Source organism: Siniperca chuatsi, linkage group LG13, assembly GCF_020085105.1.
Source record: "Siniperca chuatsi isolate FFG_IHB_CAS linkage group LG13, ASM2008510v1, whole genome shotgun sequence".
NCBI lineage: Eukaryota > Metazoa > Chordata > Actinopteri > Centrarchiformes > Sinipercidae > Siniperca > Siniperca chuatsi.
Genome location: NC_058054.1, coordinates 27033944 through 27056528, shown reverse-complemented (window position 1 = coordinate 27056528; position 22585 = coordinate 27033944). Strand labels below are relative to the sequence as shown.

Genomic DNA, 22585 nt, shown 5'->3' with positions numbered 1-22585 from the left:
TAGATTTGTGCTTTTGATGGCACAAATACATTAAGAGATAACTTTCACATGTGAAGACCAAACATCATCCTTTTGTGCTTCCCGTAGAAACGTAAAGGCTGAGCATGGTCACGGAGCAGGGACCCACTGACGTTGCATCAGCACCATCTGACCGTGCTCAGAGCGATGATGCACCTCTCCACCTCCAGAGAAACGATTGAGTCATTATGACAACACTCGCCTCTCTCCCCATTTGTCTCCCCCTCCCCATGTTTTTACACCTTCCTTTTGAATTTTCCTTTTGGTATAAATGTGTGATATAATGGATGAATTGGCTACTAATGTGGTACTCCTGTTTTACCCTTCTTTGAGTCTTTGCTCACCATTCTTTTTTTCTTCTTTAGGTAGAGCCCCCATTTTCAGTCTGGAACTTTATTTTGAAGTCTCTCAGTGACGTAGTTTGGCTTCCTGGAGCTAAATTCTGTTGCCAAGTAAACTAAGGCCAAAGTTCATAACTGAGCCATCATTTGGTAGTTTCAAATCAGTCTCTGAGTTCGAAGACTCTTGTCTATACAGTGAGGTCTTTGACTTTGCAGGTTCAGAAGCTTCACAGATTCAAAACTTGGCTGGTGCAACAAAAACCGAAATCTTGCTCTGAACACTACAGAGTGTCTCCACTCTGAGCTGGTGTTTGCTAATCCCTCCTGCTGATAAAAATCAACTGGATGGAGGTAACAAAAAAAATTCACATTTTTTTAATCAAACTAAAAATGTAATATTCTGCCCCTCTATTGGTGTAAATTCAGAATTTAGAAAACCATCTCCATTCTGTGTTTAGTTCTGGTAACAGTATTGTAGATTCTATGCAAAGCTGTCGTGATGTCTGTCACCCGCCTCCCTCACCCCTCCTCACCCCTCCTCACCCAGCCAGTTTATTTACCACTCAGTGTGTGTCGACTCCAGGATGAGCCATATGCTAGCATGTGAATTCAGAGAAAAAGCTTGTGTGTGAGCATGTGTGCGGATGTCTTCCTTATGTACCCCATGATGAGCGTGTGCTTGTGTGTTGACAAATCTTTTGCTAATTAATCCTATCTGTGAGCCGCAGATGTCATGATGTAGTTTTTGACTGTTTAACTTTTTTCTTCTTGTTTTGTTTTCTAACTACCTTTACCTCTGTGTGTTTGTGTTCTGTAGGTTTCTAGCTGTTTTGTTTTTTTTACATTTTCAGATAAGATTACCAAGACCATCTAACTAGACTATCAAATAAGTTTTAACTGAAGTTGTAACTTAAAACTTCAGCTCTTAAAGTTTAAACTGTGATGTAAATTAGGACACCATGGACGGTGCAAAGCGGTCACACTGTGATGTAAAGATTTTTTTTTTTTTCAAACACACCAGCGATAGATGGATCCAGCCTAGCAGGCTGATTCAGGCAGGATAGTTACACTGAAGCATTTTAACCCTGTGTGAGCCAGATTCTGCTTTCTTTAATGGTTGCTTCAGTGTAAAAGAGCTGTTATCACTGGCTCACAGAGGGAAGCTAGCCATAACTAGCTGACTGACACCAGTTAAATGAACAAAGATCTTTGTTTTTAATCATCAGTGGCGAAACTTCACTGCCTCATTCTCTCAGCTGAAAAACGTATAGTTGTGTGTTTTATTTACTTGAAGGGAAACTTAGTGGCATGTTTCTTTAGTCACTGTTCCCTTTTTCTTTGTGACATCAATTTTTTTTTTTTTTTTATCATTGATCCATGGTAGCAGGGCTCCCAGAGGCCCAAAAGATCAGAGAAAAAAACATCATCTGACACATCATTCCATCACAGAACTAAAATTGTGGAATTAAGAAAGCCAAATGAGAACGTTATGTATCTTATTTTGAAGGTGATGGCCAGATCTGCAGGTAAACATCCTTTGTTGTATGAAATGAGACATAACTGTGACATTAAGATAGTGTTGGGACACTGGGTACAGCACTGTGGATAACACTCCTGTTATGATACTGACAATAAACAATATGTAGATCTGATTTTGTAGGATTAATTACAACATAACACTATTGTTATAGTAGAAGAAGAGCAAGACCTTCCTCATTTGGTGTCACAGTCCCACTTTGTGTCTGTAGTCCTCACATACTGTAACTTCCTGATTGTTTTTAGGGATGCAACACATTCCAGTGGTGTGCAGTAGTCCTTTATGTAGGATGTCTTGTCTTTTTTCTTTGTTTCTGCAACACTAGCTGGTCTTTTCTACTTCCTAACACTTTGTAAGTCAGTGTGAACTGAGATTACAATCTTTAACAAGAGAGAGCTTCTAGATTTTTAAAAGGAACATTTTTAAAGATGACTTGGAGAAATAAAACTCTAATTTTCTGAAACTGCTTTAAAATCTTTTTATAAAGCCATAAGCTGTTTGTGACAGGCAGGTTTACGGGGCTGTGCTACTTCAGGACAAACTTAATTCTCTAAGAATACAAAAGGAAGAGCAATAAAAATTAAACTTCAGAGCAACCACACTGCAGCAACCCGGTGAAACAGATTTGAATTTTTTTCATTACTAATCTTGGATCAGAAGTAATGTACATGCTGGAAAGGGTTGTGATGACAAGGACAGCTTTGCTTCCAGACAAAGGAGGTGGCAGTTGTTAATTTACAGTGTCTGCTAGAAACAGTATAATAGCTGTGCCATAGACTGAGCTCCGCAGTGTTATGGGGAAATAAAGTTGTTGGTTTAAAAACTGCCCATCTCTTTGCCTCACAGTGTCTGCAGATCTAATACTGTTCTGCAGATCTAATACTGTCCTGTAGACGCTGACGATGGTGACTAAATTATTGTAAAGTAATGATGGATTGTGTAAAGGAGATTTGAAGTGTCAGTTTTCTGTAAATGATCTGTTGCTGCAATAAAAGGTTTGGGACAACATAGCAATGACTCCAGTCATTTTTAATTAATACATTTTGTGTGTGTGGCTCCCATGTCACTCCTTTGCACTAAAGACCAACATGAAATACCTTAATGTATGCCAAAGCTACAAAGGTGCCAAATCTGTGTAAAACGGTAAAGAGTATTATAGAGAAGGAGTGGAGTTGGCCATATAGGTAACTTTTTTTCATGATGGGTTCACTTTCCAGATTTGTTAGTAAAGTTAGTCTGTGTTCTGTATGCCTGTGGTTCTCAAAATGGGGAATAAAGTCTTAAATGATATAAAACATAAAATCATAAATGTAAATAGCAGATACTATAAACATATCCACAGTATTAGTGGTGGAAGAGTGCTTAGGTCCTTTTTTATGTTGAGGTACCAGTGCCACAATGTAAAAATACTCTGCATTCAAAATCCTACTTAAGTAAAAGTACAGAAGTATTATCAGCAAAATGTACTTATAGTATCAGTATATATGACATTATTAGATTGTTAATACTGATGCATCAATGCATAAGTAGAATTTTACTGTTGTAGCAGGTCCATGTGGAGCTAGTTGTAACTACTTGTTAGAGGGGAAATGAGTTTATGGTGGAACTGCTAACAGCCAGACACAGTCACAATCCAAAAAGGTTTGCAAATCAGTAGTTTAATCTTTAACAATGCTTTTAATTTATAAACTGATCATATGATGTTCTATGTAAAATCTTTATTTGAAATGTAACTAGTAACTATAGCTGTCAAATACATGTAGTTTCCCTCTGAACTGTAGTGGAGTAGAAGTATGAAGCAGCATGAAATGAAAATACTCAAGTGAAATACAAGTATCTCAAATTTGTACTTTAGTACAGTACTTAAGTAAATGTATTTAGTTACTTTCCACCACCTAATATGAGGCTGTGTAAAGGCAGTATGATTTAATGTTCTGTCATATCAAATTTGGCCACAAGGTGTCACCATATCTATTTACTGACTCAAGGAGCAGTCTTTATCAGGGAGGCAAAGTGTAGCACTTCATCATGCACAGGAATCCATCAACATTTTCATATACACGGGGATGATAGGAGACTGAAATACAATCAGAATTTATTTTATTTCGGCAATGGTAGGTTTATTCCACATGATATATACGTGTATTACTAATGCAACACACATACACTGTATATGGCCCCTATAATTTGTAGACTGCGTATAATTTGTAGACTTTAATATTTTATGATAAATAATTTCTATAACTTCTCTTCATATATATATATATATATATATATATATTACACAGTTGTGTGAAAAATGAAGGTTGTTATTATTAAGGGAAAACAAAATCCAAACCTACATGGCCCTGTGTGAAAAAGTGATTGCCCCACCTGTTAAAACATAACTGTGGTTTATCACACGTGAGTTCAATTTCTCCAGCCACACTCAGGCCTGATTACTGCCACACCTGTTCTCAATCAAGAAATCACTTAAATAGGACCTGCCTGACAAAGTGAAGTAGACCAAAAGGTCTTCAAAAGCTAGACATCATACCGAGATCCAAAGAAACTCAGGAACAAATGAGAAAGAAAGTAATTCATACCTATCAGTCTGGAAAAGGTTATGAAGCCATTTCTAAAGCTTTGGGACTCCAGCAAACCACAGTGAGAACCATTATCCACAAATGGCGAAAACATGGAACAGTGGTGAACCTTCCCAGGAGCGGTTGGCCGACCAAAATTACCCCAAGAGCGCAGCGACAACTCATCCAAGAGGTCACAAAAGACCCCACAACATTCATGTTCATGACTCCACCATAAGAAAGAGACTGGGCAAAAATGGCCTGCATGGCAGAGTTCCAAGACGAAAACCACTGCTGAACAAAAAGAACATTAAGGCTCATCTCATTTTTGCCAGAAAACATCTTGACGATCCCCAAGACTTTTGGGAAAATACTCTGGATATGAGTAGTGGACTGACGAGACAAAAGTTGAACTTTTTGGAAGGTGTGTGCCCCATTACATCTGGTGTAAAAGTAACACTGCATTTCAGAAAAAGAACATCATACCAACAGTAAAATATGGTGGTGGTAGTGTGATGGTCTGGCGCTGTTTTGCTGCTTCAGGACCTGGAAGACTTGCTGTGATAAATGAAACCATTTGTTAGAAATATACAGTATCATTGAAATATCTTTGTATATTTATTATTTTCTTTTAAAAGTACAGGTAACATTAACTTTCAGGAATTTTTTTAATGAACAGATTGTCAGGCACTTTTTGCTTTTTGGGATGAATTATGGCAAACTACATATTTTGTCCAACCCCGTAAACGGGAGAATATAATATTATAACAACACAATACAATTCAATACAACATAACTACAGCCTTAGAGTACAGATGAATAAACACTCCCATCTGATTCAAAACAACATTATAAGCTTCATAGAGATAGGATTGAAGCAGCAAAACTGCATTGGTTTAAATTACATTGTACAAGGGTTCTACATTATGTATCTGTTCACTGACTGACATTTAACTGACTGACATTTGGAGGTGACAGGAGGAGAGGGTGAGGTGGAAGAAGACAAGGTAAAAGGTAGGAGTGGAAAAAAGGACAAAAAGAGCAAGTGTGCCATTATTAAACTGATGACTATTGCTACCATCTAGTCACAAATTAAAGTAATTACAACACTATATGCTACCTAATATACTGATATCAATGATACTGTTAATATTTGAGACAGGAATATTTTTGGTTGTAATGTCAACGTTATTACTGCCATCACACCTGATATAGATACTAATTCTATAGGCCTTGGTATCATTTATGTTTATAGTAAGTATTAGTTGGTAATATTGTTAAGAGTAAGTACATTGAGAGCAACTTAAAACTGTTAAAGTTAAAATTAAAGAGTTAAATTCCTTGTATGTGTACACATACTTGGCCAATGAAACTGATTCTGAGTCTGAATGGATACAGACCCAGATAGAAATGACTCATTACTAGCCCCAGTGGTCACACTAAGTAACTGCAAAGAACACAAATCCAGATTTTAATATAGTTTGTAATCAATGCAAAAAAGAGGAGGCATTGTGACTATACAAAGGTGTCCAGCAAATGATGTGGGCTTTGTAGATATTTGGCTGACTTTCTGGGGAAGACCTGGTCTAATTAGGAGAGACGGCATTCATCCCACTTTGGATGGAGCAGCTCTCATAGCCAGAAATTTGGTCGAGTTGATTAGTGGACCAAAACCATGACAACTCAGAGTTGAGACCAGGAGACAGAGTTGCAGTCCTACACGCTTCTCTGTGCTTCCAGAGCAGTTACCCACCCAAAACATCTTAGTGACAGTGTCTACCCCCCCGACTACTTATATTAATAAAATCTAAAGTTAACAGAAGAGGAGTTATACGTAAAAACCTAAACAAAAACGCTGAAATATCACAACAAAATGGGAGAATTAAATGTGGACTCTTAAACATCAGATCTCTGTCATCTAAAGCTGTACTAGTGAACGATTTAATATCAGATTATCATATTGACTTATTTTGTCTTACTGAAACCTGGCTGGGTCATGAAGAATATGTTAGCCTAAATGAATCCACTCCACCCAGTCATATTAATACTCATATTCCTCGAGGCACCGAGGAGGTGGAGTTGCAGCCATCTTCGATTCAAGCCTATTAATCAACCCTAAACCTAAACTAAATTATAGCTCATTCGAAAGCCTTGTTCTTAGTCTTTCACACCCAACCTGGAAAACACGACAGCCAATTCTATTTGTTACAGTGTACCGCGCTCCTGGTCCTTATTCTGAATTTTTATCTGAATTCTCAGAGTTTTTATCAAGTTTAGTCCTTAAAACAGATAAAGTAATTATTGTAGGTGATATCAATATTCATGTGGACGTTGAAAATGATAGCCTTAGTACTGCGTTTATCTCATTATTAGATTCGATTGGCTTTTGTCAGAGTGTACATGAAGCCACTCACTGTTTTAACCACACACTCGACCTTGTTCTGGTATATGGCATTGAAATTGAACATTTAATAGTCTTTCCACAGAATCCTTCTTTATCGGACCATTATTTAATAACTTTTGAACTGCTATTACTGGACTACATGCCATTAGGCAAAAATTCTTACTCTAGATGTCTATCTGATATTGCTGTAGCTAAATTTAAGGAAGCACTTAGTTATGTCTCAATATAACAGAGGACTCCTATGCAAATTGCAGCCCCTCCCAAATTGAACATCTAGTTGATAGCGCTGCAGGCTGACTGCGAACGACACTCGATTCTATCGCTCCTCTAAAAAAGAAGATAATAAAACAAAGAAGGTTAGCTCCATGGTATAACCCGCAAACCCACAAATTAAAGCAAACATCAGATGATACCCAATTATATCTATCGATCAAGCCAGATGAAACTAACCAGTTAACTAAACTTCAAGCAAGCCTTAAGGACATAAAGACCTGGATGACCTGCAACCTTCTGATGTTAAACTCTGACAAAACTGAAGTTATTGTACTTGGTCCCAAACACCTCTGAGACACATTATCTAAAGATATAGTTACTCTAGATGAAATTGCCCTGGCCTCCAGCACCAACGTAAGGAACCTCTGTGTTAACTTTGATCAGGATTTATCCTTTAATTCCCACATGAAACAAACTTCAAGGACTGCCTTTTTTCACCTACGTAACATTGCAAAAATCAGGCTCATCCTGTCTCAAAATGATGCAGAAAAATGAGTGCATGCATTTGTTACTTCTAGGCTGGACTACTGCAATTCCTTATTGTCCGGCTGCCTGAATAAGTCTCTCTCAGACTCTCCAGTTGATCAAGAATGCTGCGGCACGTGTACTGACACAAACTAGGAAAAGGGATCATATTTCTCCAATATTAGCTTCTCTGCACTGGCTCCCTGTAAAATCCAGAATAGAATTTAAAATCCTTCTCCTCACCTACAAAGCTCTTAATGGTCTGGCTCCATCATATCTTAAAGATCTCATAATACCATATTATCCGACTAGAACACTGCGCTCCCAGAATGCAGGCTTACCTGTGGTTCCTAGAGTCTCCAAAAGTAGAATGGGAGCCAGAGCCTTCAGTTATCAAGCTCCTCTCCTGTGGAATCAGGTCCCAGTTTGGGTTCATTCCTCTCTCCTCCTCTCCCTCTCCATCTGTATGCATTTTTATCCCATTACTGCATGTTACTAACTCAACATCTTCTCTCTCCTGTAGTTTTGTGCTTTCTCGTTTCTCTCCTCTCTCCTACTGTCGCTTTCAGCAGGTATTTCTGCCTCCAGAGCTGCAGAGACTGGATCTGTGGTTGTGGGCCACCTGCTGCCCAACTGCGACAACTGCTACTACAGTTGTTGTTATTGGCTCTGTTACTAATACTGACATTATTTTTCCTATAGCTGTCATTCCTATTATTACTAATTTATTAATATTTAATATTAACACTACAATTACTATTCTACTATTTAAAAAATAAATTCTACGTGGTCTTTGCCACTGCTCATTTAAGATAGGCCACCGCAAGAAAACAGTGTTCTTTGTTTAGATTATCATCATAGATGATCATAGATGTTTGTTTTTGGCTGCCAGCATTAGCTAGCGTAGCTAGCGAGGCTTCATTTTCCTACGATCGTGCCCAGTGGAAGACTGAATTAGTGAAAGTGAGGCTTATGCGGAACCAATCTAAACGCACATTATATAACATAAACAAAGTACATGTTTTCGTGCGGTGGCCTTTATGAAATGAGCAGTGGTGAAAGTTATTATATTCTGTTGTGATCAAGGAGTTGATAAGCAGACAGCGTTAGCTAGCTAGCATGCTAGCTAGTTGAAAAGTTGTCTACTTCCACTTTCAACAAGCACACCAATTGCAAACCCAAGGCTAATGTTATTTTACAATATATATACAATATTTATTATTAGCCTGCTGTATCATCACAACCTCTTCGGTTGAATCGAATGAAGCATAAAGCAATAATGTTTGCAAAGCAATGGAAATCCCTGTAGTATAGGCCTAAATGAGTAGCTGCTGTAGCAGCAGCATCTCGGCGCAACTTTCCAAATAGCTGTTATTTGGATAAACTGACCACATATTGGGAATCTAAATGGTTACTTTCTCACCTGAATTTTTAACTTAATAAAGTGACAAATGACAGTCCTACAGCGAAAATTACCACAGCTTTCAGCCTGGCTCCGCCATTGCTGCTGGTTGTTTGTGTACCTCCCCCCTTATAATACTGTGAAGTGATTCGCTGAATTAAAAGGTGGCGGTGTATTGGTGAAATTAGTTTTTGATTGACAGAGGATTGTAAGCGTCTGATTGGCCAAATAAAAAAATTATTGACAGTTACCCTGCCCATTGAAAGTTCTGCAGAAACACAATCAGACCTGTGTGTGCCCAAACCATTGTTTCCTAACATGTTCGACCATTACAACTCCATGAGGTGACATGTCAATGCAGCTTGTTGCGCTGCCACCAAGTGGACAAAGAAATCTATCTATTCTATAATCTATTAATGCAAGTTTAAGGTAAACAAGCACTAGTTAGTCAAATAAGAAAGATGTGCCTCTTTTAAATTTTTGCCCCTGCCTCTCAGAGAGTCTGTGCACAGCACGGTCAGACAGTACAGAATCCTCTGCAGTCTGCTGTCAAGACTATACACTGATTGGTTGGTCTGCTGTTCTGAATCCTGATTGGATCACACATTTCACTTCCATTCTGTGTGCGTGTGCTCCAGTGTGCTGAACCCATACTGAGCTCTCTGGCATAGTTGCCATGGTGAATTTCTGACCAGCCAATCAAAGCTTTGTCTGCAGTGTGTGTGCAAACACATACACACAAAGTAACATGTAGCACATACTCTATAAAGCCACACAGTACATAAACACGCAGAAATGACATTTCTGCTCAGATATGTGTAATAAAGCACATCTCTCTCTCCCTCCTCTCCATCAACTACCCACCCCCCCAGTCTGTTTGGTCTCTCTGCTCTCCTTCGTGTTATTGCCATGGAAACTCAAATGAGATTGCAGGGTTGCAGCAGCAATTAAGGGAATAGGTAGAGATTGAGAGTGAATGAGCAAGGCAGATACAGAGGAGGTAAACTGGGGTAAAAAAAAAAGAGAATATAATAAAGAGGATGTAATATTTTTTATTTTAAATCAACCTACCAGTGAATGTCTACGTCATCCTTACCACATCCCCACTCTATCCCTTCCTTTCAGTGTCTGTCTTTTCTTGAGTCTCTGTATTCAGGTCATCAGTTATCTGACTTTCTTGCTAATCACAAGTCTCTGTCCCTCTCTGTCTGTTGCCTTTTTTTCCCTTTATGCTTCTCTCTCCCTTCCAAAATCCCTGATGTTGTTGCACTGCTTCCACCCACAATGAGGGTAAATATAAGTTTAGCCTCAGTAAACATCCCTGTGTTTTCCCTCCCTCTAGTGATTAAGAGTGATCCAGATTTACATGACCTTATAATATTATCAATATGCTATTAATAGTCTGAATTGCTCCTATTAACACATCCACTTCCTCCTCCTCTGTGAGAGCCTTCCTTGCAATGATTTTCTGACTTGGCAGCTTTAAATCCAAACTCTAAAATCCTGGCTACATCCCTGAAAAATAGCAACAAAGAAATTGAATACAAAAATGCTGACAGTTTAGATGAGATCAATGCTGCTATACTGGCTGCTATAAGTCGACATATTTCTTTGATCATTTGTCACGTAAAACATAAAGCAAATGCTACTGCAGCTTCCATGACGTTTGCGGAATGGATACTGCTGATTGGTTAGGGCAAAACAAAACAAAATACCCCACAGAAATCAGCTAACATGAGCACAATGTCAGACTGAATGAATGAAAAGAAATGAAAAGGCAGCTCAGTCTTATTATCAGGCTAGATGAGGGCAGTTTTATATTAAAAGCTACAAGTGATTTAAATCCAAGGAAAATTGTTGTGCCTTTTGGAAGGAAAATCAGACCATTCAAAATGAGTTCTGAACTCCCCATAAATAATTTCTCAGTACTTTTGGACTTAAAAATGGTAAATAGTAAATGGCTACATTTATATAGCGCTTTTATCCAAAACACTTTACAAAGTTTTTGCCGCTCATTCACCCATTCACCCACACACTCACACACCGATGGCAGCGAGCTACCACGCAGGGTGCTGGCTAACCATCGGGAGCAATTTGGGGTTCAGCGTCTTGCCCATGGACACTTCGACATGTGGACAGGAGGTGGTGGGGATCGAACTGCCAACCCTGGGATCAATGGGTGACCCGTTCTCCTGAGCCACAGCCGCCCGCTGCAATGTAGTTCATATCCATGGCTGCATTAACCTGCTTGGGGGCCCTGGGGCAAAAAGTAGCTGCTGATCCCCTATTAATCCCCCCCGCTCTGAAACACATTCATTTAGGACTATTTAACATGTAAGCACAAAAGGATAAAATAACGGTTGTGGTGCCAGATTTTGAAACAGGGACTCTTATCGGCCTTATCGTGTCAGTTGATATTGTGCTTTAGTGGTGTATAATCCATGACAAAATTTCAAGTAAATTAGCCCAAACCAATTGACACACAGCTTTCTGGGCCCCTGGAGTTCTGGGACCCAGGTTGGTAATCCAGCCTTGCACGATTTCAAAATCACTTTTAAAATTCTATTTTAATTAGATGTACTCTTTCCTTCTCAAAGTATCTCTAACAGGGTAATCAGTGTACTATGATAACATTTATAGGCTTCCCTTGTCATTTCTCTCCTTCCGTCTCCTGCTTTTAATCTGCATCTCTCTCTTCCAATCCTTTCCATCCTTTTAACATTTCTTCTTTCTCCAGACAACTAGGCATATAAGCAGAGACACAACCAGATGTGCAGAATGGCAGAGGCAGAAAACAGAGTGAAATAGGTACAAACTGAGACGGACAGATCTGATATCAAACTTTTAATTTGTTACAGAGACACCACTGGAAAACAGAAACTTTATGATGTCTGTCGTTATCAGTACACTGTCACTGTTGTACATGTTCACAGAGTCCATTCAAATGTAACAGCTCAGTCTAGTCACACACTTCATTCATCCACACTGCAGTTAGCCCTCAACATAGACCTGCTAGCCCAAATATGATGGCACAATAATCCTAATCCTAATGCAAATCAATACTTCAGACTGTTTTTTGAAAACATGCCTCAATCCAACAATTCTGTTGTCCACACATCTGTCCAATCTGTGGAGAAGGGAAAAATAGGAGCGGACTGAGGGTTCATGTGAAACGTAGTGTTACAGTCACAGATTGTATGAGACAACTTAATAGTAGCTATCTTTACATGTACACATTATTTGGATACAGACTTGCATCCCAGTTAAGGTTAAAGCACAGAGTGCAAACTTTGACAATAACTTACATGGTAATTAGCATTAGCTAGCTAACATGTAAAAACAACACAAATATTGAGATGGTCAAAAGAATTTTGGGGATTTTTTTCTGCTAGCTAGCTCATGCAAACTGTGAAGCCAAGTCACTGGTTTTGGTTTGTTGGCAATTTTGCCTGTAAGAACATACCAAATTTGAATTTGTTTGGAACATGGTGCCACCCTGAAAGTTTCTCAGACTTACTCTAATAGCATATGGTGTGTATAAGCCAGCTAACAATACAATAAACCTACTGTGCAACAGAATAAAATATAATAACAGTGTGAACAGTGTACACGCAAACATTGCCACTGAGAGTGACCACACAGACAATGAATTCCATAAATACACACTGAATATAAGTTGTAACATAATTTCTGGCTCCATCAAATGACATTTGAGTCAAATGACAATTCAGTCTTCCACTGGGCACGATCGTAGGAAAATGAAGCCTCGCTAGCTACGCTAGCTAATGCTGGCAGCCAAAAACAAACTCTCACTCTCTGCTTTTTGCTCTTAAGGTTTTGGGATTTCTGATGTTTCCATTTATCTGTCATTTACCAATCATGCTGATAGCTTTAGAGAACACTAACATTCACTAAAAATGTGGTTACCATTGACTCATTTCTGGGTCTTACAGCAAGCAAAGCAGATCTAAGCTATAATGAAGACTATAGCTAGAACTGCGGTTGGTGCAGATGTCAAAGTTTCCTACAACTATCAGCATACATACATCAGGTGTATAACCAAGGTCCCAAACTTCCAAAGTAAAAACCTCATACATCCAAAAAATACAACTTCTCAGGACTAAAGTAGACAGCTGGCTTTCAGGATTAACAGGTGTGCATTTATACAAATTACAATGAAATCCTGGATTATGAAACAAAGTGGAAAATTACATCTAAACTGGAGTTCCAAGGTATTCACATAACAGCAGCTTGTTTATAACCACTTTCTATCAAAATGTTAGAAGTCTTGTACAGTACCAAAAAGACGTGAAGCCTGGAGTCAATCCATTGAAACATAGAAATGGAGTTTAAAATGTAATTACAACATTTCTAGCCAACTAAATACTAAATAATAATCAGTGGGCTATAGACTGAACCCTGGTGTCTGTTCAGGTCGTGGATGGACTAGTTGGTGGATTGGCTCCAGGCCTGGTTGAAAATGTCTTTTAGTCTATGCTAAACATTAGCATTTTCCACAGAGCTAACAACCCAAACCATCAGTCTGGGTTCACACACAGGATATACTGATGAGTATAAAGATACAAATGTCCATTTACAGCAATAGAAACAGCAAACCGTTACTGCTGTTAATCATTAAAAACAGCTAGTAGCTCATGTCAACTGATTATAAATCTGATAGAAAAAACAAAACAATAAACCTAAACCTACGCCAAGAATCCAATAAGACAGTTTTACAGAATCAGTTCTGTATTATATTTTGTAACTGCTCATGTTGGATCCTATTAGACTTACATGACATAATATATAATAGCATTGTCTTACATTCCAGTAACATAGTTACAGTCTTGCTGGACAGTCTTCTAGGACAGTCCACTGTCTTAATCATATTAAAGAAATAGTGCAACATTGTGGCAATTATGCATATTGCTTTCTTTCCAAGAGAATTGTTTGCGCATGTAACTCTCCAGAAAAGTGTAATTTTTACATTTCTCTTTGTGTACACAGTTAGGTAGTCAGCATTAGAGGTGTTGTTAGGTGAATTGTTGAACTCTAGACAGAACCAGGCTAGCTGTTTTCTTTTACTTCCAGTCTTTATGCTAAGCTAGGCTAACCACGACCTGACTCCAACTCTGTGCTTAATGCACAGATATGAGATTGATCAATCTCCTCATATTACTCTCGGACAGAAAGCAAATAAGTGTAGTTCCCCAAATGTTGAATTATTCCTTAAAAGTATTTTTTACATAAATCTTATTCCAAGATTGAGCGAGCAATCAGTCTGCTCACAACCATTACCGTACTAGTACCAGAGTCCTTTATATGATGAGAAAAACCAAACTGCTTTCTGTTGTATCAGTGGGTTGCAGGAGCATCCGAAACCTACAGCAATGCTGATCTGACCTGTCTGCTGTGAGGCAACAGCGGTGAGTCACAGAAAGTCATAGAAAATGAACTGAATTCCAGCAGTTGGTTTCCTGACTGACTTGCAGTAGAAATGCAAAGTGTTAATCATATTTGACTGCTTTCAGGATCCTCAAGCGACAGTTGCAGACTACTACAGATTTCCAACATCAGTGTTAGTATAAGATTTCCCTCTCGGCTGGCTATAGGACTAACTGTAAGGTATACCCACCATGCACATATGAGTGCAGATGGTTGCCATGGAAATTAGCAACACACTTGACAAGTAGATATAAAAAGTTCTCTTTCACATACACTAATCAAAAATATCTATATATATATATATATATCATATCAATAGAGATTCAATTAAAGAAAAAGACAAAAATAACATTGATTATTAGAAATATGACATAATTATTAAGTAGTTATCTGTGGATCATTCATATTCAGTCTATCTGATACATATTTTTATAACATACTTTCACCAGCTGCTTAAATATATGAACATGTGTTGTAACCAGAAGGCCATTAATTGTGTAACAATAGGTAGTATGGAGGCTAGCTATGTAGATGCTAGCATAACGAACTCCAACCCAAGTACCCTTTGTATGCAAGTAAGCTAATATACTGGTACCCATATTTAAACTAGTTTATTACCAGTAGCATTACCAAACTAAAGACTCACTTCAACATCAGCTAGATCAATCAGTTTTCATATACATATAATATAATAATACGTATAATAGTATCAAGGGCTAAATTGAAATTTGATTGTTAAAGCTGCAAACAAGTTTTGCTTGAGTGTTCCAGGTTTACAAGCTGAAGATAATAATGCATCTAGCTAACGACAATGTGACAAGGGCTTCAGAGATGTCTAAATAGCATCTGAATTTCATAGAATATTTACTTCTGTAATAGCTAATCATACAATACAACTAGAATTACTTGCAAATTTAAACATCCCTTTACTATACAGTCCAAAGCCAAAGTAATGGGACAGTGCAGAAACAGTGGTTTCCTGTAGCTAAATCAGGTTTGGCCCATGCCTCAGCTCTTGAGCCCTACTTTTGTGGCAGTAATGATCAGGTGCAGTGACAGTCTTCCAGTAATTCTTGGGTTTATCATGACATCATGTGCAGGGAGCTGAGCATATTACACATTAAAGGGGAGTGTCAATGTAATCACTATACTTGAAACTTGGCACAGTTCCAAAAATTGGTGTCCACAAATTGCTTGAACACTGAAAAAACAATGTACCTCCTCTTACTCCTCTAAACCATATTTTAGCACAGATGCAAGCCTTCTGGGATATGTTTGGGGCTTCAATTCAATTCTCACAGGGCTCTCAAAAAGCACATACTCCTCTTTCATGTAAGCTGAGCTTCCTGTTATCTTCATTCAAAACACATCTGTTACCAAAAACATGATTACATTTACCAATACAGAAACTGCAATTAAGTAACAACGTCACTTCTTAATTGGAAATGGAAAAATACTATGTTAGAACAATGACAATAGAAATTCAGATGAGAACCATATAGAAATACTAAGAGTTTAAAAACACAACATAAGCTATGAACATAAACATGCTGTGAGGGTTCTCTGCCAATACTTTGACTATTGATTTTAAACTTTTGTTAATAAGCTATAATCCTCATTTCTCAAATTCTCATTTCCACTACACCATATCTTACAAGGCTGAGCAAATGTTCCTATCAAATTTATCTTTTCCATCAAAACATATTTCTTTGTTGCTTTTGCTAAAAGCACATAAAACTATACTCAAATGTACAATTTAGATGGTGAAAAGAAGTGACAGATATTCACTTTAAAATATTTGTATTGATATTTGTACTGAGTACGGGTAGCTTATTTAACTGAAATTATACTCCACTGACATGCCTTTTACATCAAATTAAATAACGTTTTTTGCCTTTGATTACAAACCGCATTCCAAAACATCTATCATATCAAAATATACTTCTTTGTCTCTGTCTCCAAGACTATACACAGGGATTCACATTTATGTATGTGATTATTTCTTTTTACAGGGACTGTTTTACTATATCACAGTATTCATTGAAATTTAAACACATTGTCACTGAAAGTCATGAAATGAGCATGCTGGAAACGCATTGTGGAAACGAACAAATCATCATTCACGAAATGTATGCACAGATTTGAATGTGAAAATAATGAATTTTTATGGGAATAGAGTTATTATATTCACTACATTCCTCCAGATGTGTTACAATAATAACATGACTGTATTCTGCCATTTACACGTGTTTGTCATGAGAAAATATTTGCAAATGGTTTAGGCAGGTAAAGAAGCTTTGATTAATGGGTGGGTTATGTGTAGACAATTAAAACTGTTTATTGGTTAAATGAAGACTTTCTGTATATGAAAACTTGACTAAAAAATTCTTAGCAAGATTTGCAAAGTGAAGCCAGGTTCATGAGGCTGAAAGCAAATTCACGTATGTCCACCTGTCCATGGCAGTTTACCTATTCACCTTATTTGGTTTGGCTGAATGTAAATACAGACACTGGAATGCAGAGAGCATATTAGCCAGAAAACAGCCAAGAATTTAATTCTGTAGTCGTTCAACTACAGGAATTAACATTAATTAGCTACAGATGAGTAAATTTGCCAGTGATAGTTGTTATTATAGCTGGCAAAATTGACTGTCACTCAGTAATTATTGCACTTCACAGAACGTCTTAAGACATCGTTGAAAATGTGTTCTATAGCCTAATTAATCGTTCAGCTCTAGCTGCAGTCTTGGCTAACATTCAGCATTGGTCCTGCATACATTTTTTGCAGCCCAAGTATTTCTTAGTTTGGACTAGTACAAAAAGATTGGCCTTAGACACATACATACATAAACCTTCTACACATAAAATATCAATATATTCACACAAAATATCGTCTCCATTACTCAATACATAGCTGTTTGTGAAGTCAGAAAATACAGTATTCATTGGTACAGGTAATATGATGATGTGACTCGTACCATCTACAGCTTTTATACCACTCCAAATGTTCACACCAGCTATTCCCTGTTCTCTCCAAACTTCCAGCTAAAATTAATAATGACAGCAACAAAAGCATAAAACATACCAAACTAGATCACTGGATACCACAAGAATGGGCATAGAAAATGTCTGTCTTGAATAGTTTTCATCAAACATAGTCAGTGTTGGTTGACCAATCAGTGCACTTGGTTGCAAGCACTACATCTTATTTAACTGCGTCCATTCTTTATCCATTTGTCTAAACACACCAACACATGTAGGAGTTGAGTATCAATTAAAAAGCATCTGTCACACTCAACCATATACTCTTGATATATCAGCTTGTTTAACTATAATACTCCCTATAATAAATGTTTTTTGATTAGAATATGAATCCTGTTCACTCAGCAATTGTGTATTCCATTAAAAACATATCAACACATTAACAGTTACAACGCCATTAGCAGCAGCATCATCATCACCTAAATCTTCATCATGGCCCTGCACCTACAAATGCAATTAGCAAAGAGATATCTGACCAGAAGTGGGAGTTTACAGAAATTATACAGATATGTACAGCTATAACTATCCACCCTATTCTGTTATCTGTCATTTTGACACTGTCATCAGGCTGCCGTAAGTGTGCTTTCTTAAATTCTACATAATCCAAACATGAGGATCTTTGTGTTCCCAGACAGATTTCCATCAAAGCACTGACTACTCAGAGTCATTACAATCCTGCACTAACACAGTATATCTATGTGACTAGCCCACAGCCACATGGCTTTTCTTTTGATGGCACTTGGGCACAAGTTAAACAAAGAATGTAAATACTGGGCTAAGAAAAAATGATAAGTAATGTCAGTTGAATAGTCCAAATGGTGTGCTGTGTCTCCTAAACAGTAAACAGTAAACAGTACATTGAAAAAGTAAAAATTCGATTAGATTTTTTTCATCCATGAGTGGAAATGTTTTATACTTTATGAATTAAACCACACATGCAAAACACCTAAGCAAAGTTAGTGTTGAATATGATGCTACGACTGAGAAATAGGGCCACTGTTAAGGGGGAAACTGATTTCCAGAGCAAATTAGTGAGAAGTGAAAGTTAGTGAAAAGTCATTATGTTAAGAATAAAGTTGTTAGTGCACAAGAGAAAACTCATAATAGTATGAGAATTAAGTTGTAATTTCACAAAAAATGTTTAACATTCAAATAAAAGCATAGTTTTATAATATTTTTATATAAATATTCTATTGTAATAAACAGGTGAAAGCAGCCTGTCGCAGCCTGTCAGCCTACATGGCAAACAGAGGGTTGTTGAGGATCTAAAGTCCTAGGTTTTATCATAGATTTTAGGACAGACACATCAAGTCTACTGTTAGGAAAAATAATTCTTGACATCAAAATGCTGAATGGTTTAGAAAGAATGAAGAACTCAGACATCAGTCAGTATCAGTCCTTCCTCCTGTCCTCGGTCCTCCTCCCTCTGCTGCTAATGTGATTCACTGCAGGTAAGAGGGAGGAGAGGCTGTTTTGTCTCAGCCAGCAGCTAAATTTACAAGAATTTGCCAAATTTTAAGATATCTGGCAAACTAAACTAGACTACATAGAGACAGCGTTGTTTGAGCTTGTTTGTAACAATTCGCTATTAGCCGAGCTAGCTCACTGTGCTTGTGTAAACATAGCGGCGGTGGACCAGACTGCGGACAGAGCAGATTAAATTAAAGCTTTCTACTAGTTCACATGTTTATGCTTGTTGAACAGATAAAGTTGATGATAACGTATTGGCTTTTTATTGCACTTATTTACAGTAACGAGCGTAGCTGAAGTCAACTCAAGTAATCTCCACGCGGCCTGTCTGATCTGACTACGCTCCTGTGTGTTTGCGTGCATGTGTGTGTGTGCTCAGCCCTGACACAGAGAGCAAATCAGAGGCTGCAGCCTGATAATAATTACCAAGTTTTTTGACAGGGAGGTTTCTTTAGTTTATTTATATGATTTCAACACGTATTGTCAGGGGAAAAAAAGGGTGAGCCCCCTGGACGCGTCGATAGTCAGTTTACTGCGTCCTTTGGGATTTTAATGGGTCAGAGATGCGGGACGTGTACCTAGCAACATCACTGGTAATGACTTTTTTTATTTATGACTTTATTCTTGTAATATTGTACTTTCTTGTTAAATGTAATTTTATTATTATTATTTTGCCTTTTATTTTGTAAAATCACAACTTTTCACAACTATTCTCATCAAATAATATGACCTTTTTCACATAGAACTACAACTTTATCACATAGCATTGCAACCTTTGTTCTCGAAATATTAGATTCCTGTTGTCCCAACAGTTGCCCTAAAACTCAATCGTAATTACACCCATACTGTAATGCTGATGAGTTAACCAAATAAATTAACCAAAAAAAGAAAACAAAATACTTAACTTCCTTCAGTCTTTGGACTTGTGTATGGTGTAAGTCAGATGATTAACATGCTGCATGTGTCAGTGTACAGTACAGCTACTACACAGTAAGGATAATTCATATACTGCACATCATTAAAACACAGCAAGTAAAAAATAGAGCGCTTGTTTTACTATATTGAAACACAATGTATGCCCCAAGATATTGTTCTTATCCAACACAAACACAATACCACCATGAACTAAGAGATACTGTTATTGCCCAAAAGGGCCTCCTTGTAGCCCAGACACAATTAAGACTGTGAGTTTAATTTCCACTGTGGCCACCCACAACCATATGAACAAACACAGCACAGTTATGGGCTTTGAATGCAAATTTCCATCTAATGGCATGTGATTAATTGCAAAGTTTATATGTCAATATTGTTACCTATGTTTGACAACAGGGTGAAAGCTGAGAATATACTGTATGTATAAATGTTGTGAAAAGAATGTTATCCCATTTACAGCTGACCAGGTAGTCAGAGGAAAGGGGGGCAAAGTCATTAGGCTGAATCCATCCTCGCTGGCAGGGAGCTATGGGATACACCAAGGAGGCTGGAGTCTCTTATTTAGCCCATTATCCTTGTGCCTATGAAGCAAGTGCACTCGATTTATTACATTAAAAAAAACACAAGGAAAAATCTTTAATCAAACGCACACCTCATATGTTGAGCCCTGACTATTGTCCTTTCTTAGTGGCTAGTTGAAGATCAGGGGAAGGGCTAATTGTGTTGTGTACTCTGTATGGCTTGTGACCCAAAGTGGATCATGAACCTGTTGCTAATAGGTTTTTAAGCCTACAGTACGTCTCCTAGTCAACATTTATCCAGTTGGGTACTTAACCAGCTGGGACACAATTGGCCATATATTGTGCCCTAATTGGCCAGGTGAGAGGTTGTGGATGGGACAAACAAGACCCTGACCCTGGGTGGTGGACAGATTTATCCAAATTTCCTTTCATTTTTGGCCCAATCTGAAGGCCTGTATGGCCCAAGCAGCATCTCCATTGAAATTTTGTACTGGTCAAGTAGGACACATGAACTTAACACTGAGCGTGTCATTCTTTATAGGCCAACCCCAGATTAGGAGGCGGAGTGTGAGTCAGGATGGGGCGGGGTAAGGTAGGCGGGGGGGTTGGGCTGGGACGGCCAAACATCCCCTGTACCTGCCTGTTGGGGTGGTTGGGGTGGTTAGGGTGGATGGGGTTTTCTTGAAAACTTCGAAGGTTTTCGTGGAAACGGTTGGTGCTTTCGTTGTCGAGGCGGTTACTGTCGTCACAGAGGCGGTGGTTGTTGTGGAGGTCAGGGGTGGGCCCTCGATCAGGGACGTGGACGATGTGGGAGCCACTCTTCCTCCTCAGGGTGGACTCACGGCTGGACGAGGCAACCGACTGGCAGTCTGAGCCGCCATCGCTGCTGGTAGCCGTTCCCTCCACAGGGGTGACCCTGATGGTAGTGATGGCCTGAGGGTGAGGGTGGAAAGGAGGAGCAAAGGTGGCAGTGGGGGTGAAGGGCATGTTGGAATTAGTAGAGTTGGGGTTGAAGTTAAAGTGAGCGTTATTAAAGTTGGGATTATTGGGATTGTTGGGGTTAAAATTGGGGTGCTGGAAGTTGTTGGGGTTATTGGGATTGTTGGGGTTAAAATTGGGGTGCTGGAAGTTGTTGGGGTTATTGGGATTGTTGGGGTTAAAATTGGGATGCTGGAAGTTGTTGGGGTTACTGGGATTGTTGGGGTTAAAATTGGGGTGCTGGAAATTGTTGGGATTATTGGGATGTAAGGGATGTAACGGATGCACAACATGTGGATGGTTTGGGTATACACCTCCTCCTCCCCCTTCTCCTCCTGTTCCTCCATCTCCTCCCCCTTCACTCTCCGTTTCGGTCCCTGTCACGCTCCTCCGCCCATCCACTGACCCTCCATCCCTTAGCGAATCACAGCTGTCTGTGTGTCTGTTCAGGTCGTTGAGCGTGAAAGCTGACTGTCTAAGCGAAGCTCGTTGTTCTGGTGGTTTCCATCGCCAGGAGCCACTTCCGTCGGTGCTCGGAGGTTTCACCACAGGTTTGTTTGATCTGGATTCTGGGTGGGCTTCAACACGGACTATACTGCCAGTTCTTTCCAAACCTCCTCCTAAAAAAACAAGACAAATTAACAACTCAATAATTATCTTCTACTACTAACAATAATAATCATCATCTTGATTGTTTAAATCCATAAATCTAAAAGGCACAGTGCTTTTACTGCTCTGAATGCCCTTAAGGAGCAGAGTCCAGAATCTGATACATTAGGTCCGACTCCTAGCCAACCTTCATATTGTCTAGACCTTATTTAGTCTTGTATAGAATAGAATTCTATAGTATGTATTTGTTAGATCATTATCTTAATTTGTTGTTACCTGTGAAAACGGAAGTTTATTTTGAAAGGACACTGTTGTATGTTGCATATATTGACAAGAAACAGCATAAGAAAACAGGAGAGTAAACAGTAACACAGCACGGGGAGAGAAATAAAGAGAGTAGGCTAAAATGGGAGTTTAGCTCTAGTTGAGAGTGCCAACAAGATATGTTAATTGCATTTATCTGGTTTTAATTATTTTGAGTTTATTTTTGTAACGTTAGGCTATTTGCTAACTTTCTGGTGCTAACAGAGTACTATTTTGCTGACTAAGCTAATGTATGGTTTGTTTTCTGTGTTTAATTTCT

At 38.4% G+C, this 22585-nt stretch overlaps 2 protein-coding genes across 20 annotated transcripts in view; one reads left to right on the top strand and one right to left on the bottom strand.

The window, feature by feature from the left end:
• asph (aspartate beta-hydroxylase) overlaps window positions 1-2906 on the top strand; it is a 38839-nt gene extending 35933 nt beyond the window's left edge. For all 17 annotated transcript variants that reach the window (XM_044218638.1, XM_044218646.1, XM_044218644.1 and 14 more), the window contains one exon: window positions 88-2906. Coding sequence is in view for 5 of the 17 variants with exons in the window: in XM_044218646.1 (XP_044074581.1) it covers window positions 88-95 (8 nt within the window). In the remaining 12 variants the exon portion in view is untranslated. The remainder of the gene's footprint in view (window positions 1-87) is intronic.
• An 8927-nt stretch (window positions 2907-11833) lies between these two features.
• LOC122886421 (2-lysophosphatidate phosphatase PLPPR4-like) overlaps window positions 11834-22585 on the bottom strand; it is a 65320-nt gene continuing 54568 nt past the window's right edge. For 2 of the 3 annotated variants that reach the window (XM_044218600.1, XM_044218601.1), the window contains one exon: window positions 11834-22013. In XM_044218600.1, the coding sequence (XP_044074535.1) occupies window positions 20944-22013 (1070 nt within the window). In that variant the 3' untranslated portion in view covers window positions 11834-20943. The remainder of the gene's footprint in view (window positions 22014-22585) is intronic. The other variant, XM_044218605.1, reaches the window with a different exon arrangement.